Here is a 19,921-nt window from a genome sequence, read left to right as displayed (position 1 = left end):
AGTCCAACCCTCACTGGAAACGTGTCCGACTTACTGCCAGCAATGCGGACCAAGCTCTGACACTGATCATACAGGGAGAGGACTAAGTTCTGACACTGATCATACAGGGAGCGGACCGCCACAATAAGACAGTCCGATACCTCATACTCTCTGAGCACTCCCCACAGGACTTCCCGAGGGACACGGTCGAATGCCTTCTCCAAGTCCACAAAGCACATGTAGACTGGTTGGGCAAACTCCCATGCACCCTCAAGAACCCTGCCGAGAGTATAGAGCTGGTCCACAGTTCCACGACCAGGACGAAAACCAATAAATAAATTCATTTATTTTTTTACTTTGCTTCTTATAACTTTCAGAAAGATAATTTTAGAGAAAAAATACAGCCTTAAAAATGATTTACCTTTTAAAATCCTTCCTCTTCTTTCCTGACAATTTAAATCAACGTTCGAGTAAATTAATTTTTTTTAATTGTAAATAAATGATAAATGGGTTGTACTTGTATAGCGCTTTTCTACCTTCAAGGTACTCAAAGCGCTTTGACACTACTTCCACATTCACCCATTCACACACACATTCACACACTGATGGAGGGAGCTGCCATGCAAGGCGCTAACCAGCACCCATCAGGAGCAAGGGTGAAGTGTCTTGCTCAAGGACACAACGGACGTGACGAGGTTGGTACTAGGTGGGGATTGAACCAGGGACCCTCGCACGGCCACTCTTCCACTGCGCCACACCGTCCCTAAAGAATAATAAGTACATTTTAATTTAATTCTTCATTTTAGCTTCTGTTTTTTTCGACGAAGAATACTTGTGAAATATTTCTTCAAACTTGTTATGATTAAATTTCAAAAAATGAGTCGGGCAAATCTAGAAAATCTATAGAATCAAATTTCAATCTTATTTCAAAGTCTTTTGTATTTCTTTGAAAATTTTTGTTCTGGAAAATCTAGAAGAAATGATTTGTCTTTGTTAAAAATTGTATTTATTTATTTATTATTTATTATCATTATTATTAATTATTATTATTGCGATGAGGTGGCGACTTGTCCAGGGTGTACCCCGCCTTCCGCCCGATTGTAGCTGAGATAGGCGCCAGCACCCCCCGCGACCCCGAAAGGGAATAAGCGGTAGAAAATGGATGGATGGATGGATTATTATTTATTTATTTTACTGTTATATTTTTATTCCCATTGTTGCTTTTTAGTTTTTATTCTCATTGTATTATTTCTCTTTTTTGTTTCCATTTAAACCCCCATTATTTACTTTTTACTTTTATTTAAATTGATCTCAACTCTGTACACTGCTGCTGGAATTTTAATTTTCCTGAAGGAACTCTCCCGAAGGAATCAATAAAGTACTATCTATCTATCTATCTATCTATCTATCTATCTATCTATCTATCTATCTATCTATCTATCTATCTATCTATCTATCTATCTATCTATCTATCTAAAAATACCTATTTAAAGCATGTCATCAAAATTTTAAAATTAATCTTAATCAGGAAAAATTACTAATGATCTTCCATAATTTTTTTTATTTTCAAAAAGATTCGAATTAGCTAGTTTTTCTCTTCATATTTTTCATTTGAATTATGAATTTTAAAGAGTCGAAATTGAAGATAAACTATGTTTCAAATTTTTTTTCATGTTTTCTCCTCTTTTAAACCATTCAATTAAGTGTTTTTTTCATCATTTATTCTCGACAAAAAACCGTCCGTAAAAGGGAAAAAAATGTGCGACGGAATGACAGACAGAAATACCCATTTTTTTAATATCAATCAATGTTTACTTATATAGCCCTAAATCACTAGTGTCTCAAAGGGTTGCACAAACCACAACACTAACCACTACGACATCCTCGGTAGGCCCAAATAAGGGCAAGGAAAACTCACACCCAGTGGGACGTCGGTGACAATGATGACTATGAGAAACCTTGGAGAGGACGAATGTATATAGATTTATTTATTAAAGGTAAATTGAGCCAATTGGCTATCTCTGGCATTTTATTTAAGTGGTTGGTAGCCCTGCGCATTAATCAGTACCCAAGAAGTAGCTCTTGGTTTCAAAAAGGTTGGTGACCCCTGATTCCGAGGCTCTGGCGAGGTTCTGTTCTACTGGAGTGCCATGGAAGTCAGATGAGCTAATTTGCTGATTCCTGCAGGTTCCACACCCTCGTTGTCCACCAAGAAGCCCCGAAGTGGCGGCTTATTTTCCATCTTTTCCTGCTGCCTGTGCCGAGACCAGCAAGAACCTCCGCCGGTGAACAACAACGCCCCCCTGCTAGTCGAGGAGAATGGCACCGTTTCCAAGGTGATCCAAAGGTTCCAACTCCTTCCTTTTTTAGTGGAAACATACAGTGTGTCTAATGAGAGGTGTTTTTTGATCCAGGTGAAACCGCTGCTGCCACCAGTCAAGTCCAAAGACTCTGGAAAGGTCTGCGTGGTTATCGACCTGGATGAGACGCTAGTTCACAGCTCTTTTAAGGTAGGCATAGTACCAACTAAGGTCGGTTCTACAAATCCTACTGTGATTTGGATCTCTTGGTGATTGTTTGGGATCTGGAACCCAAGTCCACGCTGCTCTTCTGTAGAGTTTTTGTCACCGCAATGTAGGTCCCAAAGAACTTCTTCGAATACAATCCCCGTTTCCATAGGAGTTGGGAAATTGTGTTAGATGTAAATATAAACGGAATACAATTATTTGCACATATTTTCAACCCATATTCAATTGAATATGCTACAAAGACAACATATTTGATTTTCAAACTGATAAACATTTTTTTTTGCAAATCATTAACTTTAGAATTTGATGCCAGCAACACTTGACAAAGAAGTTGGGAAAGGTGGCAATAAAAACTGATAAAGTTGAGGAATGCTCATCAAACACTTATTTTTAAACATCCCACAGGTGTGCAGGCTAATTGGAAACAGGTGGGTGCCATGATTGGGTATAAAAACAGCTTCTCAAAAAATGCTCGGTCTTTCACAAGAAAGAATGGGGCGAGGTACACCTCTTTGTCCACAACTGCGTTAGCAAATAGTCAAACAGTTTAAGATCGACGTTTCTGGGGGGGTGCATTAGTGCCCAAGGCATGGGTAACTTAGACGTCTGTGAAGGCAGCATTAATGCTGAAAGGTACATACAGGTTTTGGAACAACATATGCTCCCATTTAAAGGGGAACATTATCACAATTTCAAAAGGGTTAAAAACAATAAAAATCAGTTCCCAGTGACTTGTTGTATTTTTTGAAATTTTTTTCAAAATTTTACCGGTCCCGGAATATCCCTAAATAAAGCCTTAAAGTGCCTTATTTTCGCTATCTTCGAAACCACTATCCATTTCCCTGTGACGTCATACAGGGCTGCCAATACAAACAACATGGCGGTTACCACAGCAAGATATAGCGACATTAGCTCGGTTTCAGACTCGGATTTCAGCGGTTTAAGCAATTCAACAGATTACGCATGTATTGAAACAGATGGTCGGTGTATGGAGGCGGATAGCGAAAACGAAATTGAAGAAGAAATTGAAGCTATTGAGCGAATAGCTATTGACGCTATTCGGCCATAGCGTGGGTGTACCTAATGAAGTGACCCATGGCTGCCTTATTAGCATCGGCGGTAAAATGTGCGGACCAAACGATCAGGACTTTCGCATCTTGTGACACTGGAGCAACTTAAATCCGTCGATTGGTAAGTGTTTGTTTCGGATTAAATGTGGGTATCTAGTTTCAAATGTACATACAGCTAGCGTAAATAGCATGTTAGCATCGATTAGCGTAGCATGTTAGCATCGATTAGCTGGCAGTCATGCGGTGAGCAAATATGTCTGATTAGCACATAAGTCAACAACATCAACAAAACTCACCTTTGTGATTTCGTTGACTTAATCGTTGCAAATGCATCTGCAGGTTATCCATACATCTCTGTGCCATGTCTGTCTTAGCATCGCCGGTCAAATGTGCAGACACTTTGGTACATTCAATGGGGGTCTGGCGGAAGATTTCTTGCCAGTGGTGCAACTTGAATCCCTCCCTGTTAGTGTTGTTACACCCTCCGACCACACACCGACGAGGCATGATGTCTCCAAGGTTCCGAAAAATAGTCGAAAAAACGGAAAATAACAGAGCTGAGACCCGGTGTTTGTAATGTGAAAATGAATATGGCGGGTGTGTTACCTCGGTGACGTCACGTTCTGACGTCATCGCTAAAAGACCGATAAACAGAAAGGCGTTTAATTTGCCAAAATTCACCCATTTAGAGTTCGGAAATCGGTTAAAAAAATACATGGTCTTTTTTCTGCAACATCAAGGTATATATTGACGCTTGCATAGGTTTGGTGATAATGTCCCCCTTTAAGCGCCGTCTTTTTCATGGACGCCCCTGCTTATTTCAGCAAGACAATGCCAAGCCACATTCAGCACGTGTTACAACAGCGTGGCTTCGTAAAAAAAGAGTGCGGGTACTTTCCTGGCCCGCCTGCAGTCCAGACCTGTCTCCCATCGAAAATGTGTGGTGCATTATGAAGCGTAAAATACGACAACCGGACTGTTGAACGACTGAAGCTCTACATAAAACAAGAATGGGAAAGAATTCCACTTTCAAAGCTTCAACAATAAGTTTTCTCAGTTCCCAAACGTTTATTGAGTGTTGTTAAAAGAACAGATGATGTAACACAGTGGTGAACATGCCCTTTCCCAACTACTTTGGCACGTGTTGCAGCCATGAAATTCTAAGTTGATTATTATTTGCAGAAAAAAATAAAGTTTATGAGTTTGAGCATCAAATATCTTGTCTTTATAGTGCATTCAATTGAATATGGGTTGAACAGGATTTGCAAATTATTGTATTCCGTTTATATTTACATTTAACACAATTTCCCAACTCATATGGAAACGGGGTTTGTAAAGAATTACTCAAGTCCTCCTCTGATGCACTTTCCTCTTTTCACCCAGCCTGTGAACAACGCAGATTTCATCATTCCCGTGGAAATAGATGGAACCGTACATCAGGTAACGCCTCACACACTTTTCCACCTGCTGAAAATCTTCTCCCCCCAACCCCCCCCCCCCCCCCCCCCCACCCCCCACCCCGTCCAGAACCATGCTTCGTCGGCACAAAAGCACGTCTTTTTTGAATTGTAGAACCGCTGCATCCAGCTGGTTTCAGGGAAAGGCACTTAAAAGACACAAGCCCTGCCAGGAGGCCCGGGCCAGATTCAAGTAATCCAGGATAGGTTTGTTCAAACAAGCCCAGCCTATTCCGGATGACTTGGTTCGGGAACGTGGCCCTCAGCCACCAATACCACAAAGAGAAGAAAAGATGGAGGAATGAGTCCCAATTTTTCAATGTCAGTCATTTACAAGTTTATTTTAGCTTCCAGTGTTTCCCACAGGACTGCAAACTAGGGTTTAATCCTAAAAATGCATCAATACTAAAACATTACATCCGATACAATACTCATTTGAACGTGACTAATACTACTCGTTGTTTATTATATTATTTTTTATAGTTTTTACACTACTTCAGATACCCTGAAACCTGTAATATTATACCTGCAGTTTCCTTTGTGTTCATTTTGAAATCTTTATTAGTGTTATTTATTATTAATTAGGGATGCACCGATTAATCGGTAACCGAATATATTCGGCCGAATATGGCAAAAAAAGCCACATTCGGCCTTCAGTGGAATGAGTTAAAAACAAGGCCGAATAGTGGCGTGTGACGCAATTTTTTGACGCGGTGACGCAATCAACCAACGTGCAGTGACGCGGTGACATTGGGATATGTTGTGTACCTGTATAAGTGTATGAGGTTACAAGCACACACTTATTGAGATTTAGTGGGGCCTCTGTTTACATTATTAGCCTGTTGTGTAGGCTACCTGTATAAGTGTATGAGGTTACAAGCACACACTTAATTGAGATTTACTTGAGCCTTCTGTTTACATTATTAGCATATCTACTGTGGCTAAGCAGACTTTTGCCAAAAGGACAATAGTTCATTTGTTGTGGGTTTATCCACTTTAATGCACTTAGTTTTTTTTTTGGAATGCATGTTTTGTTTGAAGGCCTAATATAAATGAAAAACTTTGTGCTTTTTTTGAAAAGCAAAGGCTACTGGAATATTTAAAAAAATGTCAATATTCAATAAAAAATTTCTTTATTTGAAAAACATGTCTAAATATTTATTCTAGGCTATTTATGCAATATTAAAAAAATTATGAAAAACTGCATTCGGCCAAGCGTTTAAATTTTATTCGGCTTCGGCCACAAATGTTCATTTCGTTGCATCCCTAGTATTAATCATTAATGTTGTAATTAGGGATCGGTACCAGATTCGGTACTTTCATTGGCACCGACTAAATTCTGTTGGTGCTACCAGGTGTGGATTCACCTAAAATCAAACCGTGCCATATTTCGATACTACAGATGTCTGATAATGGCTTTTTTGCTGATATCCGATATTGTCCAACTCTTAATTACCGATACCGATATCAACCGATACCGATATATACAGTCGTGGAATTAACACATTATTATGCTTAAATTTGTTGTGATGCCCCGCTGGATGCATTAAACAATGTAACAAGGTTTTCCACAATAAATCAACTCAAGTTATGGAAAAAAATGCCAACATGGCGCTGCTATATTTATTATTGAAATCACAAAGTGCATTGTTTTTTTTTTTTTAAATGCCTCAAAACAGCAGCTTGGAATTTAGGACATGCACTCTTAGAGAGAGCATGAGGAGGTTGAGGTAGGCGGGATGGGGGGACAGATTTGAGGTGGGGGGAGGTGTAGGGGGTAGCTGCGGTTTATATTGTAGCGTCCCGGAAGAGTTAGTGCTGCAAGGTATTCTGGGCATAGCTCGGTTGGTAGAGTGGCCGTGCCAGCAACTTGAGGGTTGCAGGTTCGATTCCCGCTTGCGCCATCCTAGTCACTGCCCTTGTGTCCTTGGGCAAGACACTTTACCCACCTGCTCCCAGTGCCACCCACACTGGTTTAAATGTAACTTAGATATTGGGTTTCACTATGTAAAGCGCTTTGAGTCACTAGAGAAAAGCGCTATATAAATATGTTTAACTAACTAACTTATGTTGTGTTACGGTGCCGATGTTCTCCTGAAATGTGTTTGTCATTCTTGTTTGGTGTGGGTTCACAGTGTGGCGCATATTTGTAACAGTGTTAAAGTTGTTTATACGGCCACCCTCAGTGTGACCTGTATGGCTTTTGACCAAGTATGCCTTAGATAATACGCAAAGGCAGTGCCTTTAAGGTTTATTGGCGCTCTGTACTCCTCCCTACGTCCTTGTACACATCGGTGTTTTGAAAGTCGTAATTTTAGTTTTTGAAACTGTTGCCGATAATTTTGAAACCGATAATTTCCGATATTAGATTATAAAGCATTTATCGGCCGATAAGATCGGGCATCTCTATTCGATACCTTTGTTGTGTGTGATTTCACAGCCGATTGGACTCGGCCAGCTTAAACCCCTACTGGGTAACAGAGAATTTTCAATGCAGACTAAACAAGTCTGCATAATAAAAAACACTCACGTGTACTGTAAGGGTCCACTCTTTTTAAAAGGGCTAGCTCGATGCTATTTTACATTGGCTGTTTCATATACACGCTACTGATTAGCATTGACGACTCTACATGGCTATTTCAACGCTTGACCCATTTGGTTAATGAAAACTACAATTAAGATGCACGCTACAATACAACAGCTAGTGTCTAATAATTACAATACTTGCAGTATAAACACTTTGTTGGACTTAACAAAAGACTAGACTCGTACATTCAGTTTATGGCAAAGACTACTCCTTGACTTGGCAACACACTCTAGTCTCTACACTACTGCCATTTAACATTTTGGGATGGCAATAAAATAAAATTTAAATGTATACTATATAATACTTGCAAATTAGACTCAGAAGTATTGATAATCGAGATATAAAAACTGGACAGCACTGTTGTCATTATCAGCCATGTTAAATAAAGATTGTTTTATTTAAAAAAAAAAAACATTTAATACATGAACACACACCAAAGTACCAAAAATTGTTACCATTGAGTACTGTTATTGATTCCCAGGTACCAGGAATTGGTACTGTATCGGTTCAAATGTGAAAAGTACCCATGCCGAGTTGTAATAGAGGTTATTTTTTGTATTTTCCTTGTGGATAAATACATTTATATTGTATTCCGCTGTCTTTTTAAAATTTTTTATTTGCTTTTAAGTATTGTAACAAGTATGGAATATTTTTCTGAAGTATCAGTGAGTTGAAAATATTAGTGTAATGACGCCCTACTGCAATCTATTTGTGACAGTGGGGGGGATTTACCATGAATTGATTAACGTGGACCCCCACTTAAAAAAGTTGAAAAACTTATTCGGGTGTTACCATTTAGTGGTCAATTGTACGGAATATGTACTGTACTGTGCAATCTACTCATAAAAGTTTCAATCAATCAATCAATGTGGGTGACATTAAACGGTAATCAAATTTGTATAAAAGATTAGGCTTAAAAAGCAAAAAAATATGTTTAAAGGCCTACTGAAACCCACTACTACCGACCACGCAGTCTGATAGTTTATATATCAATGATGAAATAATAACATTCCAACACATGCCAATATGGCCTTTTTAGTTTACTAAATTGCAATTTTAAATATCCCACGAAGTGTCGTGTTGAAAACGTCACGGTATGATGACGCGGGCGTTTGACGTCTCGGGTTGTAGCGGACATTATTTTCCAGCCCGATCCAAGCTATAAGTAGTCTGCTTTAATCGCATAATTACACAGTATTCTAGACATCTGTGTTGCTGAATATTTCGCAATTTGTTCAATTAATAATGGAGAAGTCAAAGTAGAAAGTTGGAGGTGGGAAGCTTTTAGCCTTTAGCCACACAAACAGCCGGTGTTTCCTTGTTGAAAATTCCCGAAGCTGAAGCTTTACTATGGATCAGAGCGGTCAAGCGAACATGTATCTCGACCACATGTCAACCGGCAGTTTTCGGTGGGAAAATTGTGGTAATAAGTCGGCTCTTACAGGCGACATCAGCGGAGCCAGCGTCCTCCTGCAGCTGCGTGACTTCCCTCAGAGACACTCGCGGTCAATACACCCCTCCGACTTTCAAGTACTATTTAATCTCACTAAAACACTAGCAACACAATAGAAAGATAAGGGATTTTCCAGAATTATCCGTAGTAAATGTGTCTAATAACATCTGAATCGCTCCCACTGCAATCGCCTTTTTTTTTTCTTCTGGTCCTTCACTCTAATTTCCTCATCCACGAATCTTTCATCCTCGCTCAAATTAATGGGAAAATTGTCGCTTTTTCGGTCCGAATAGCTCTTTTTGCTGGAGGCCATGATTAGAAAACAATGTTCAGATGTGAGGAGCTCCACAACCCGTGACGTCACACGCATGTGTCTGCTTCTTCCGGTACAGGCAAGGCTTTTTTATTAGCGACCAAAAGTTGCAAACTTTATCGTCGATGTTCTCTACTAAATCCTTTCAGCAAAAATATGGCAATATCGCGAAATGATCAAGTATGACACACAGAATGGATTTGCTATCCCCGTTTAAATAAGAAAATCCCATTTCAGTAGGCCTTTAAAACTACAAATCGAATTCCATTTACCGCTTTACAAGCCAAATTGAGCCGCCTATTTTATTGTCTTATTCTTTGGCACACCTGGTACGTTTATAACCTGCTTACGAGGCATAAATGCTTATGTGGGAAACATTGGCTTCATATGCATTTACAGCTCTCTGGAATGGTTGTGTTACCATGAATTGATTAACGTGGACCCCGACTTAAACAAGTTGAACTTATTCGGGTGTTACCATTTAGTGGTCAATTGTACGGAATATGTACTGAACTGTGCAATCTACTAATAAATGTATCAATCAATCAATCAATCAAAGATGATTTGAGACGCATCAAAGGTTCACATACAGCTGGTATAGGCTTCAGCCCCCCTGTCACCCCGATAGGGATGGATGGAAAAGGTTCACATAATAAGTTTGCAGAAACATTTTCCAATGCCTCCTGGTCTAAGGTTTGCTATGGTTTCCAGGTGTATGTGCTGAAGCGACCTCATGTAGACGAGTTCTTAAAGAGGATGGGAGAAATGTTCGAGTGTGTCCTGTTCACCGCCAGTTTAGCCAAGGTAAGATGCGTGTGTTTAACGTTGAACATCATTCATCTCATCCGTCCACTCTTCTCCCCGACTCAGTATGCCGACCCGGTCTCCGACCTCCTGGACAAGTGGGGAGCCTTCCGCTGTCGTCTTTTTCGGGAGTCCTGCGTCTTCCACCGAGGAAATTACGTCAAGGATTTAAGTCGCCTGGGTCGCGACCTAAACAAAGTCATCATTGTAGACAACTCCCCTGCCTCTTACATCTTCCATCCTGACAACGCCGTGAGTCATCCCATACTGAGCCCAGTCGGTCTAAAGCAGGGGGGTCCACAGTTTCTATTTTTTAGGGCACCCATGGTGGAGACAAATAATAGAAGGGGTGTCCTGATCCGATATGATATATATATCGGATATCAGCAAACAATATTTTATCGAATGATATTGGTTTGCATTTAAAATAATAAAATAAAATAACAAAAAAAAAAATCACATGTACATACAGTCGTGGTCAAAAGTTTACATACACTTGTAAAGAACACAATGTCATGGCTGTCTTGACTTTCCAATCATTTCTACAACTCTTATTTTTTTTGTGATAGAGTGATTGGAGCACATACTTGTTGGTCACTAGGGGTTTAACGGCACGTGTATTTGTATTGAACCGTTTCGGTACAGAGGTTCGGTTCGGAGGTGTACTGAACCAGTACACATGCTAGCAGCGACCGGGCTAGGACAACATGTAAAAGCCAGAGCTGGAAGACCCTCCTGCCTCGTTAAGATCTCCCGTTTGGGAACACTTTGACTGCGTGATACAACAATGGAGGACGGAGGTTTGCCGATATTGTTCAGCAGCTGCTTCTGACAATACGTCAAACATGTGTTGCGCCTTTCCTGCTCCCAGACCGTTGTCGAGCAGCACAGGGGAGACACACCTCCAGGGCTGATATATTCTCGGGGGCAACACCCTTCACTCTACCCGGCAGTGGGTCTCCACAGCCCCGGACTCCAGGGTAAATGAAGAGTCCGTCTATTAGTTGCAAATCGTGGCTTCATTGATGTCTTGCACACAGCCAATCCAACTAAACACCAGCTCCCTCACCTCGCTCGCCCACACACTTACTGACGTCACATGCTGTCACATATTAAAGGGCCACACACATACGCTACTCTCATAACACATGCTAACCCATTTGAAGCATCACCACCGCATTCAAGCAGCCTCTCCTCGGCGAGTCAGGCAGGGCTAAAGCAATAACAAATGTTTTTATAGCAGCAGATTTAAGTCCATTTTGCATTAAAAACTAGATTTTGACCCACTTCTATGGTGGAAGAACAATCAGCTCATATATCCTCTTACTGTTAAGTTAGCCAGGCTAATAAAAGTCTCAATCAATCAATCAAAAAAAGCACTTTTTATGTAGAAATGTTTTGTTAAGAAACCATTCTGAGCCTTGTATTGTTTAGTTTTTATTTTATACATGTTGACCACATTAACCCTGGCAATGGACCCTGTGTGTGTATGTATGTTATGCCATTGTTTACATAATTGGTAAATAAATAACCAAAAAATTTATATTATGTCGTTTTCTTACTGTACCGAAAATGAACCGAACCGTGACCTCTAAACCGAGGTACGTACCGGACCAACATTTTTGTGTACCGTTACACCCCTATTAGTCACAAAAAACATTCATGAAGTGGTATTGTGGTCAAAAAGCTAAATTTTTGTTTCATCTGACCACCAGAAGGTCAAAAATTGAGTGGTCAAAAATTCTACCAGAAGCTTGCCACAAACTTGTGGATGGCCACCGAAAGCGTCTTATTGCAGTGAAACTTGCCAAGGGACATGTAACCAAATATTAACATTGCTGTATGTATACTTTTGACCCAGCAGATTTGGTCACATTTTCAGTAGACCCATAATAAATTCATAAAAGAACCAAACTTCATGAATGTTTTTTGTGACCAACAAGTATGTGCTCCAATCACTCAATCACAATAAAATAAGAGTTGTAGAAATTATTGGAAACTCAAGACAGCCATGACATTATGTTCTTTACAAGTGTATGTTAATATTTGACCACGACTGTAGGTATTTCCAGCATACTTTGTTGATGACCTTTAGCAGCAATTACAGCCTCAAGTCTTTTTGAAAACGATGTCACGAGCTTGGCACACCTATCTTTTGAACAGTTTAGCCCTTTCTTCTTTGCTGCTCCTCTCTAGCTCCATCAAGTTAGATGAGAAGCGTTGGTTTTCATCCAGGATGTTTCTGTATATTGATGCATTCATCCTAGTCTAGTCCAGAAGGTGATCAAGAACCAGTTAGTCACTATGTCAGAGCAACGACATTTTACTCGGAAGAACGTAAAAACATCTCTGCAGTAATCTACCAATCAGGCCTGTATGGTGGAGTGGCAAGACGGAAGCCATTTCTTTGTAAAAAGTCTGCCATTATGTACCCGAAAGAGTCTCAGACCATGAGAAACTAAATTATCTGGTCTGATGAGATAAAGATTGAACTCTTTGGCATGAATGCCAAGTGTCATGTTTGGAGGAAACCAGGCACTGCTCACCACCAGGTCAATACCATCCGGACAGTAAAGAATATGGTGGCGGCATCATGCTGGGGATGTTTTTCAGTGGCAGGAACTGGGAGACTAGTCAGCATAGAGGGAAAGATGAATGCAGCAATGGATGAAAACTAAATCTCATCTAATCTGATGGAATTTGAGAGGTGCTGCAAAGAGGAATGGGCAAAACTGCCCAAAGATAGGTGTGGCATCGTATTCAAAAAGACTTGAGGCTGTAATTGCTGCCAAAGGTGCATCATCAAGTATTAACCGAAGACTGTGAATACTTAAGTACATGTGATTTTTTTTTATTTTTAATTTTATTTTTTTTTAAATCACATTGCCATTATGGGGTTTTGTCTAGAAAATTCTGAGGACAAAAATGAATGTATTACATTTTCATTTCATTTATTTATTTCATGCAATGACATAAAAATATTAATGATAAAAAAAATACAAAGTTGACAACATATAATATAAATTAATATAGTGCAAAAGGTAATGTATAGTAGAGATGCGTGGTTTGCGGTCTCATCCGCGGATAAACCGCAGGTCGGGCGGTTGACATGACGAAAAAATAGATTTTAATTAGATTCGGGCGGGTGGCGGTTGAACCATCCGGAAATATTTGATATGCATGGTTCTGTGATCGTTATCCTTTGCCATTCAAAGAGCCATTTAAGACCCGTGTCATAAAGCGAAGAAGACAATAAGAGACGCTATTATTCTCCTGAATGACTGCAGGTAGTCACCCAGATAGCAAGTATTAGGGCGTGCTATGAAGCCATTGGCTTTGTCGCCTTCTACAACATGTACGATCTGCTTGTCAGTCCAGCATCATGTTGTGTGTAGCTTCTGTGGCAACACGCACACGACTGCAAGGCATACTGGGTGACACAGAGTACACTAATGGTTGTGATATAAACAATTTTAACACTTTTAGTAATATGCGCCACGCCGTGAAGCCACACCAATTAAGAACGACAAACACATTTCGGGAGAACATCCTCACAGTAACACAACATAAACGCAACACAACAAATACCCATAATCCTTTGTATTCATGACACCTCCTGACTATTTTATACACCACACTAGCAGCACCCCCCCCCCCCCCCCCCCCTCAGCATACTGGGTGATACAGAGTACACTGATGGTTGTGATATAAACAACTTTAACACTTACTAGTATGCGCCACGCTGTGAAGCCACACCAACACAACAAATACCCATAATCCTTTGTATCCGTGACACTTCCTGAAAATATATTTTACACCCCCCCCCGTGCGTCGGTAAGGTGGGCAGGGTTGGCGGCGCGGGGGTGTAAAATATATTCAGGGAGTGCAGCCCTTTGAGACACTAGTGATTTAGGGCTATATAAGTAAACATTGATTGATTGATTGAAGTGTCGCGGATACAAAGGATTATGGGTATCTGTTGTGTTGGTGTGGCTTCACAGCGTGGCACATATTAGTAAGTGTTAAAGTTGTTTATATCACAACCATCAGTGTACTCTGTATCACCCAGTATGCCTTTCAATCTTGAACGTGTAATTACGGAAGTTGCACACATCATGTTGCCGGACCAACAATCGTTTCGTACATGTTGTTGAAGGTGTCTAGGGCAATGGCTTCACAGCAAGCCCTTATTCTTGTAATCAAGATGAACTATTGGATAGTCGCGGGAACGTTAACGGCTCCAGTTGTCTTCATTACTCTGCGAAACAGGGTTAAATAGCTCTGTGAGTGGTAAAGGCAACCGACCTCTGATGTATTTCAGCGGGCGGGTACGGTCCTGATAAAATGTTGGTTCGGGTGGACGGCGGGTGAATGACTACTTTGGTGATGCGGATGATATAATTGCCTATCCGCGCATCTCTAATGTATAGTATGTAATAGATGATTGTTTGGTTTTGCCTGAAAGGGAGTGGGAAGAAGATACCTTATTTAATCCCACCCCCAATTCTCCATTCAGTGATTATTCACATGAGTTTCACTGTTACTTTGTTCAAGGATTATAATACAAATGTTGTATCATAGTGGCATTACCACAGGTAACAATAATTATTACACTGTAACAATAATTTGTATCAATAATGTAGGAATAATGAATATATTTTGGAATAAGGCTGTAACATAACAAAATATGGAACAAGTGAAGCGCTGTGAATACTTTCCGAATGCACTGTATATAACACTGGACAGTCAGTTAACATTTAGATGTCCTCCACTAAGCACCATTGGTCTTTTCTTGTACCGTATTTTTGAGACTATAGAGCACACCAAGATATTTACTGCACCCACAAAATTTTTGGAGGAAAAACATTTTTTTTCCGTATATTAGCCTCATATATATACTTTGCGACTTGATTTATTGACACAAAGATTTTGCAAATGTTTATTTACATATTTTAATTGTTTCCCAATGGTGCCTGTAACAGGGCAGTAAAACGTCAGATCGAAAAAACAGAAGTCACCGTCACGGACCCACAAGCTGCGGAAACTAGCTCTCCAATCATCTAAACCAGGGGTGCCTATTACGTCGATCGCGAGCTACCAGTCGACCGCGGGGGGTGTGTCAGTCGATCTCGAGCCAGGCTTTTAAAAAAAATGGACCTAAAAATTAGTGATCATCAATCTTCACCAAGACGTCACTTAAATGACATTCACGGTACCGGAGGGTCTTGTGAGATGACGCTGGCTGCTGCAAGATCATTATTATTAAAATATGACAGAGAAGAAGGCGAGAAACACTTTTTTATTTCAACAGACTCTCGCGCCGTACCTTCCGTCAAAACTCTAAAGGCCGACTGCACATTTCCTATCTTCACAATAAAAGCCCTGCTTCATGCTGCCTGCGCTAACTAAATACAGAGTCTCGGAAAACTGGCGTGCACTAGCGATCCCTCAGAAAGCTGGCGTGCACATCACTTGTGCACGCCAGCTTTCCGAGACTCTTATTTTGTTAGCGCAGGCAGCATGAAGCAGGGCTTTTATTGTGAAGATAGGAAATGTGCAGTCGGCCTTTTAGAGTTTTGACGGAAGGGACGGCGCGAAAGTCTGTTGAAATAAAAAGTGTTTCTCGCCTTCCTCTCTGTCATTTTTTCATAATAATGAACTGGCAGCAGCCAGCGTCATCTCACAAGACCCTCGGGTGCCGTGAATGTCAATCAAGCAAGCTACGGAATTTGCCGCCAATGTTTTTCTTGTAAAGTGTATGGAAGCTGGATGAATTAGATGCCAAAAACCAACCACTTTCATGTGGTATTGTACAGAAAGGACAACTTTTTTTCTCCTCCATTTGAAAATGTGGGCGTTATCATCATTACTGTCTGATTCCAATCAATGCAAGTCATCAGAATCAGGTAATACACCAACTTATATTCTTGTCTTTGTGAAAGAAAGACATCTGTATGTGTTACACATGCTTGTATTATCATTAAACACATTTAACTTGTTTACAAAAATGTCTCGTTCATAAATAAATAAATATAAATGATATATATAAATGAGGTAGATCCCCTCGAGTTGGTCAATTGAAAAGTAGCTCGCCTGCAGAAAAAGTGTAGGCACCCCTGATCCAAACAGACTTAATAACTCTACGGTGAGTTTACTGAGAAATTGGTGAAACTGAAACAAAACAAAAATAATGCCGTTGTAATTGAATACTAACACAGATGCCTGTAAACGTGTTAGCGTATTAGCTAATCTTAACGACGCTAGCGTCATTACATGAATTGATTAACGTGGACCCCGACTTAAGTTGAATAACCTATTGGGGTGTTACCATTTAGTGGTCAATTGTACGGAATATGTACTGAACTGTGCAATCTACTAATAAAAGTATCAATCAAACATTACAATAGCACGTACAAATATGCACGAAAGCCCTCCTCCATCACACATGGGACGGTTTAGTAAGTATGAAAAGTTTTAGTTATATTGTGAAACTTATAAATCTTACTTGGAGTGATGAATGAACAATCCATACGAGTAGAACGCTGTGCACATCTCAAAGACTGAACAGTACTCCAATTTAGAAAAAAATCAAACAAACATCCATCCATTTTGTACCGATTGCACTTCTTGGGGTTGCGGGGGTCGGCTGGAGTCTATCCCAGCTGCATTCGGGCGGAAAGCAGGGTACACCCTGGACAAATTGTCACCTCATCGCAGATAGACAGACAACATTCACACACTAGGGCCTATCAACCTATCCCCGGGTGCTGTCTTTGGAGGTGGGAAGAAGCCTGAGTACCCGGAGGGAACCCACGCACTCACGGGGGTGAACATGCAAACTCCACACAGGCAAGACCACTTACTATGAATTCATTTACGTGGACCCCGACTTAAACTAGTTGAAAAACTCATTTGGGTATTTAGTGGTCAATTGTACAGAATATGTACTTTACTGTGCAATCTTCTAATAAAAGTCTCAATCAATCAGGCAATATCGATAAATAAAAGAACACCGCAAACCCCTGCATTGAGCGAATTTGTCCAAAAGATGGCGCCATAGCACAAACAATAAAACACCCTGTAAGTGTTTTTGAGTTGGAGTTTACGAGAGTTTGAAGTTCATTTCTAACATGCATGCATACAACATGATACATCACAATTTCCAGTTTGTCTATTCAACATGTTCGAAAAGGAGTAGGAAGTTTTAAAAAACAACAACAATTATTTTGAATACTGTCAACAGCAGAAAAAAATCCATAAGTAAACCGCGCCTTTTCATGAGCTCAAAGTGAAGGGAAAAAAGTCCTCAATTTACAGTATTTTAGTCAAGTCATTTTTAAAAGGTAAACATAAGAGACTGGAGGCTACTAGGAGCTTGCAGCTACACAACAGCTAAGCACACAAGCGAGACATTCGTGAGTGAACAATATTGCATCTTAAAACACATTTTTCAACATAAAAAAAGTATACAAAATATAACATTTAGACCAGGGGTGCCCACACTTTTTGTGCAGGCGAGCTAATTTTCAATTGACCAACTCGAGGGGATCTACCTCATTTATATATATAATTTATATTTATTTATTTATGAACGAGACATTTTTGTAAACAAGTTAAATGTGTTTAATGATAATACAAGCATGTGTAACACATATAGATGTCTTTCTTTCACGAAGACAAGAATATAAGTTGGTGTATTACCTGATTCTGATGACTTGCATTGATTGGAATCAGACAGTAATGATGATAAGGCCCACATTTTCAAATGGAGGAGAAAAAAAGTTGTCCTTTCTGTACAATACCACATGAAAGTGGTTGGTTTTTGGCATCTAATTCATCCAGCTTCCATACACTTTAAAAGAAAAACATTGGCGGCAAATTCCGTAGCTTGCTTGATTGACATTCACGGCACCCGAGGGTCTTGTGAGATGACGCTGGCTGCTGCCAGTTCATTATTATGAAAAAATAACAGAGAGGAAGGCGAGAAACACTTTTTATTTCAACAGACTTTCGCGCCGTCCCTTCCGTCAAAACTCTAAAGGCCGACTGCACATCTCCTATCTTCACAATAAAAGCCCTGCTTCATGCTGCCTGCGCTAACAAAATAAGAGTCTAGGAAAGCTGGCGTGCACAAGTGATGTGCACGCCAGCTTTCTGAGGGATCGCTTGTGCACGCCAGTTTTCCGAGACTCTGTATTTAGTTAGCGCAGGCAGCATGAAGCAGGGCTTTTATTGTGAAGATAGGAAATGTGCAGTCGGCCTTTAGAGTTTTGACGGAAGGTACGGCGCGAGAGTCTGTTGAAATAAAAAGTGTTTCTCGCCTTCCTCTTGGTCATATTTTAATAATAATGATCTTGCAGCAGCCAGCGTCATCTCACAAGACCCTCCGGTACCGTGAATGTCATTTAAGTGACGTCTTGGTGAAGATTGATGATCACTAATTTTTAGGTCTATTTTTTTAAAAGCCTGGCTCGTGATCGACTGACACACCCCCCGCGGTCGACTGGTAGCTCGCGATCGACGTAATGGGCACCCCTGATTTAAACAAACTTGTCCGCCTGATTTAATGTACAGCCACATGAAGGAATGATAGTGGCCACCAGGTGTCACCAAAAACAAATTACCACATCAATTTAAAGATGGCATGCCTACACTCCAGTTTGTTAATAATAAAGAGGTTGGTATTTTTTTATAGATATTGTTTTTTGAGTAATTTTGCTTGACCAAGCCTTTTCTGACATTACACACTACAAAATAACAAAAGTATTCACTATAAATGTGTCCGATTAATATCGGTATCAGTGATATAGGTCGGGTGATAGAGTGGCCGTGCCAGCCACTTGAGGGTTTCAGGTTTGATCCCCACTTCCGCCATCCTTGGGCAAAACACTTTACCCACCTACTCCCAGTGCCAACCACACTGGTTTAAATGCAACTTGTTAGTTTAGTCTTTATTTGAAGGGAAAATGCACAGAACCATTAAGCTCAAAGACAGATATTTTCTGTACCAGATTATAGCTAAATAGGTCATTTCCATCCGCAGTCCCTGGCTACCTAAAGTAAAGGGATACAACAATCATGCAAAAAAAAAACATGACAATAAAATCATACCTTATCATGTAATCAATTTAAGAAAAGTCATAAAATGGCCTTTCATGGACACATACTTAATATACAATACAACCACATCTCATTTACATCATCACACAAAGACAATACATGCTCTTCTTCAAATCTGTCATCATTTGTAAAAACAACCATGATTTTAACAGACACACCTCTCAATTTACAACAAAAATGCTGTCTTGGATAAATATAATACACTTTAAGTTGATCTGCCAAACATAGTGTCCACCTTAGTGACCGTGTGAGCAGCTTTGATTCCTCCAAAGCCATTTTTTAACTTCAATTGTAAATGAAGAGTAATCTGTTAAACTTTTCAAGTTTGTTGTGAGGTTTTTCCATTCCTTTATGGCAGGGGTGTCCAAAGTACGGCCCGGGGGCCATTTGCGGCCCGCAGCTAATTGTTTACCGGCCCGCCACACATTCTGGAAATGCTATTGCAAAAGTAAAAGAGAACTTAAAAAATATCAGAATGAGGTGAAATCTTTCTAGAAAAAGTTGCAATGTTGACACAAAGCTGCCATGCAGGATGTTTTTTTCCTTTTGTCTTTCTTTATTTTTGATTTTTTTTGCCATAAAATAATGACAAAAAAATCCATGTTATAAT

At 40.1% G+C, this 19,921-nt stretch overlaps 1 protein-coding gene across 1 annotated transcript in view; it reads left to right on the top strand.

Moving 5' to 3' along the window:
- The window catches only part of LOC133544466 (carboxy-terminal domain RNA polymerase II polypeptide A small phosphatase 1-like), a 61,463-nt gene that overhangs the window by 29,895 nt on the left and 11,647 nt on the right, over positions 1 to 19,921 (top strand). Inside the window, exons 2-6 of the mRNA XM_061889809.1 lie at positions 2,167 to 2,315; positions 2,394 to 2,489; positions 4,961 to 5,017; positions 10,099 to 10,191; positions 10,258 to 10,443. Of these exons, the coding sequence (XP_061745793.1) occupies positions 2,167 to 2,315; positions 2,394 to 2,489; positions 4,961 to 5,017; positions 10,099 to 10,191; positions 10,258 to 10,443 (581 nt within the window). The remainder of the gene's footprint in view (positions 1 to 2,166; positions 2,316 to 2,393; positions 2,490 to 4,960; positions 5,018 to 10,098; positions 10,192 to 10,257; positions 10,444 to 19,921) is intronic.

This window comes from Nerophis ophidion, linkage group LG27 (genome assembly GCF_033978795.1).
Source record: "Nerophis ophidion isolate RoL-2023_Sa linkage group LG27, RoL_Noph_v1.0, whole genome shotgun sequence".
NCBI classification, from domain to species: Eukaryota; Metazoa; Chordata; class Actinopteri; order Syngnathiformes; family Syngnathidae; genus Nerophis; species Nerophis ophidion.
Note: the sequence above shows the minus strand (reverse complement) of the source record. Positions and strands in the feature narration are given on the sequence as shown.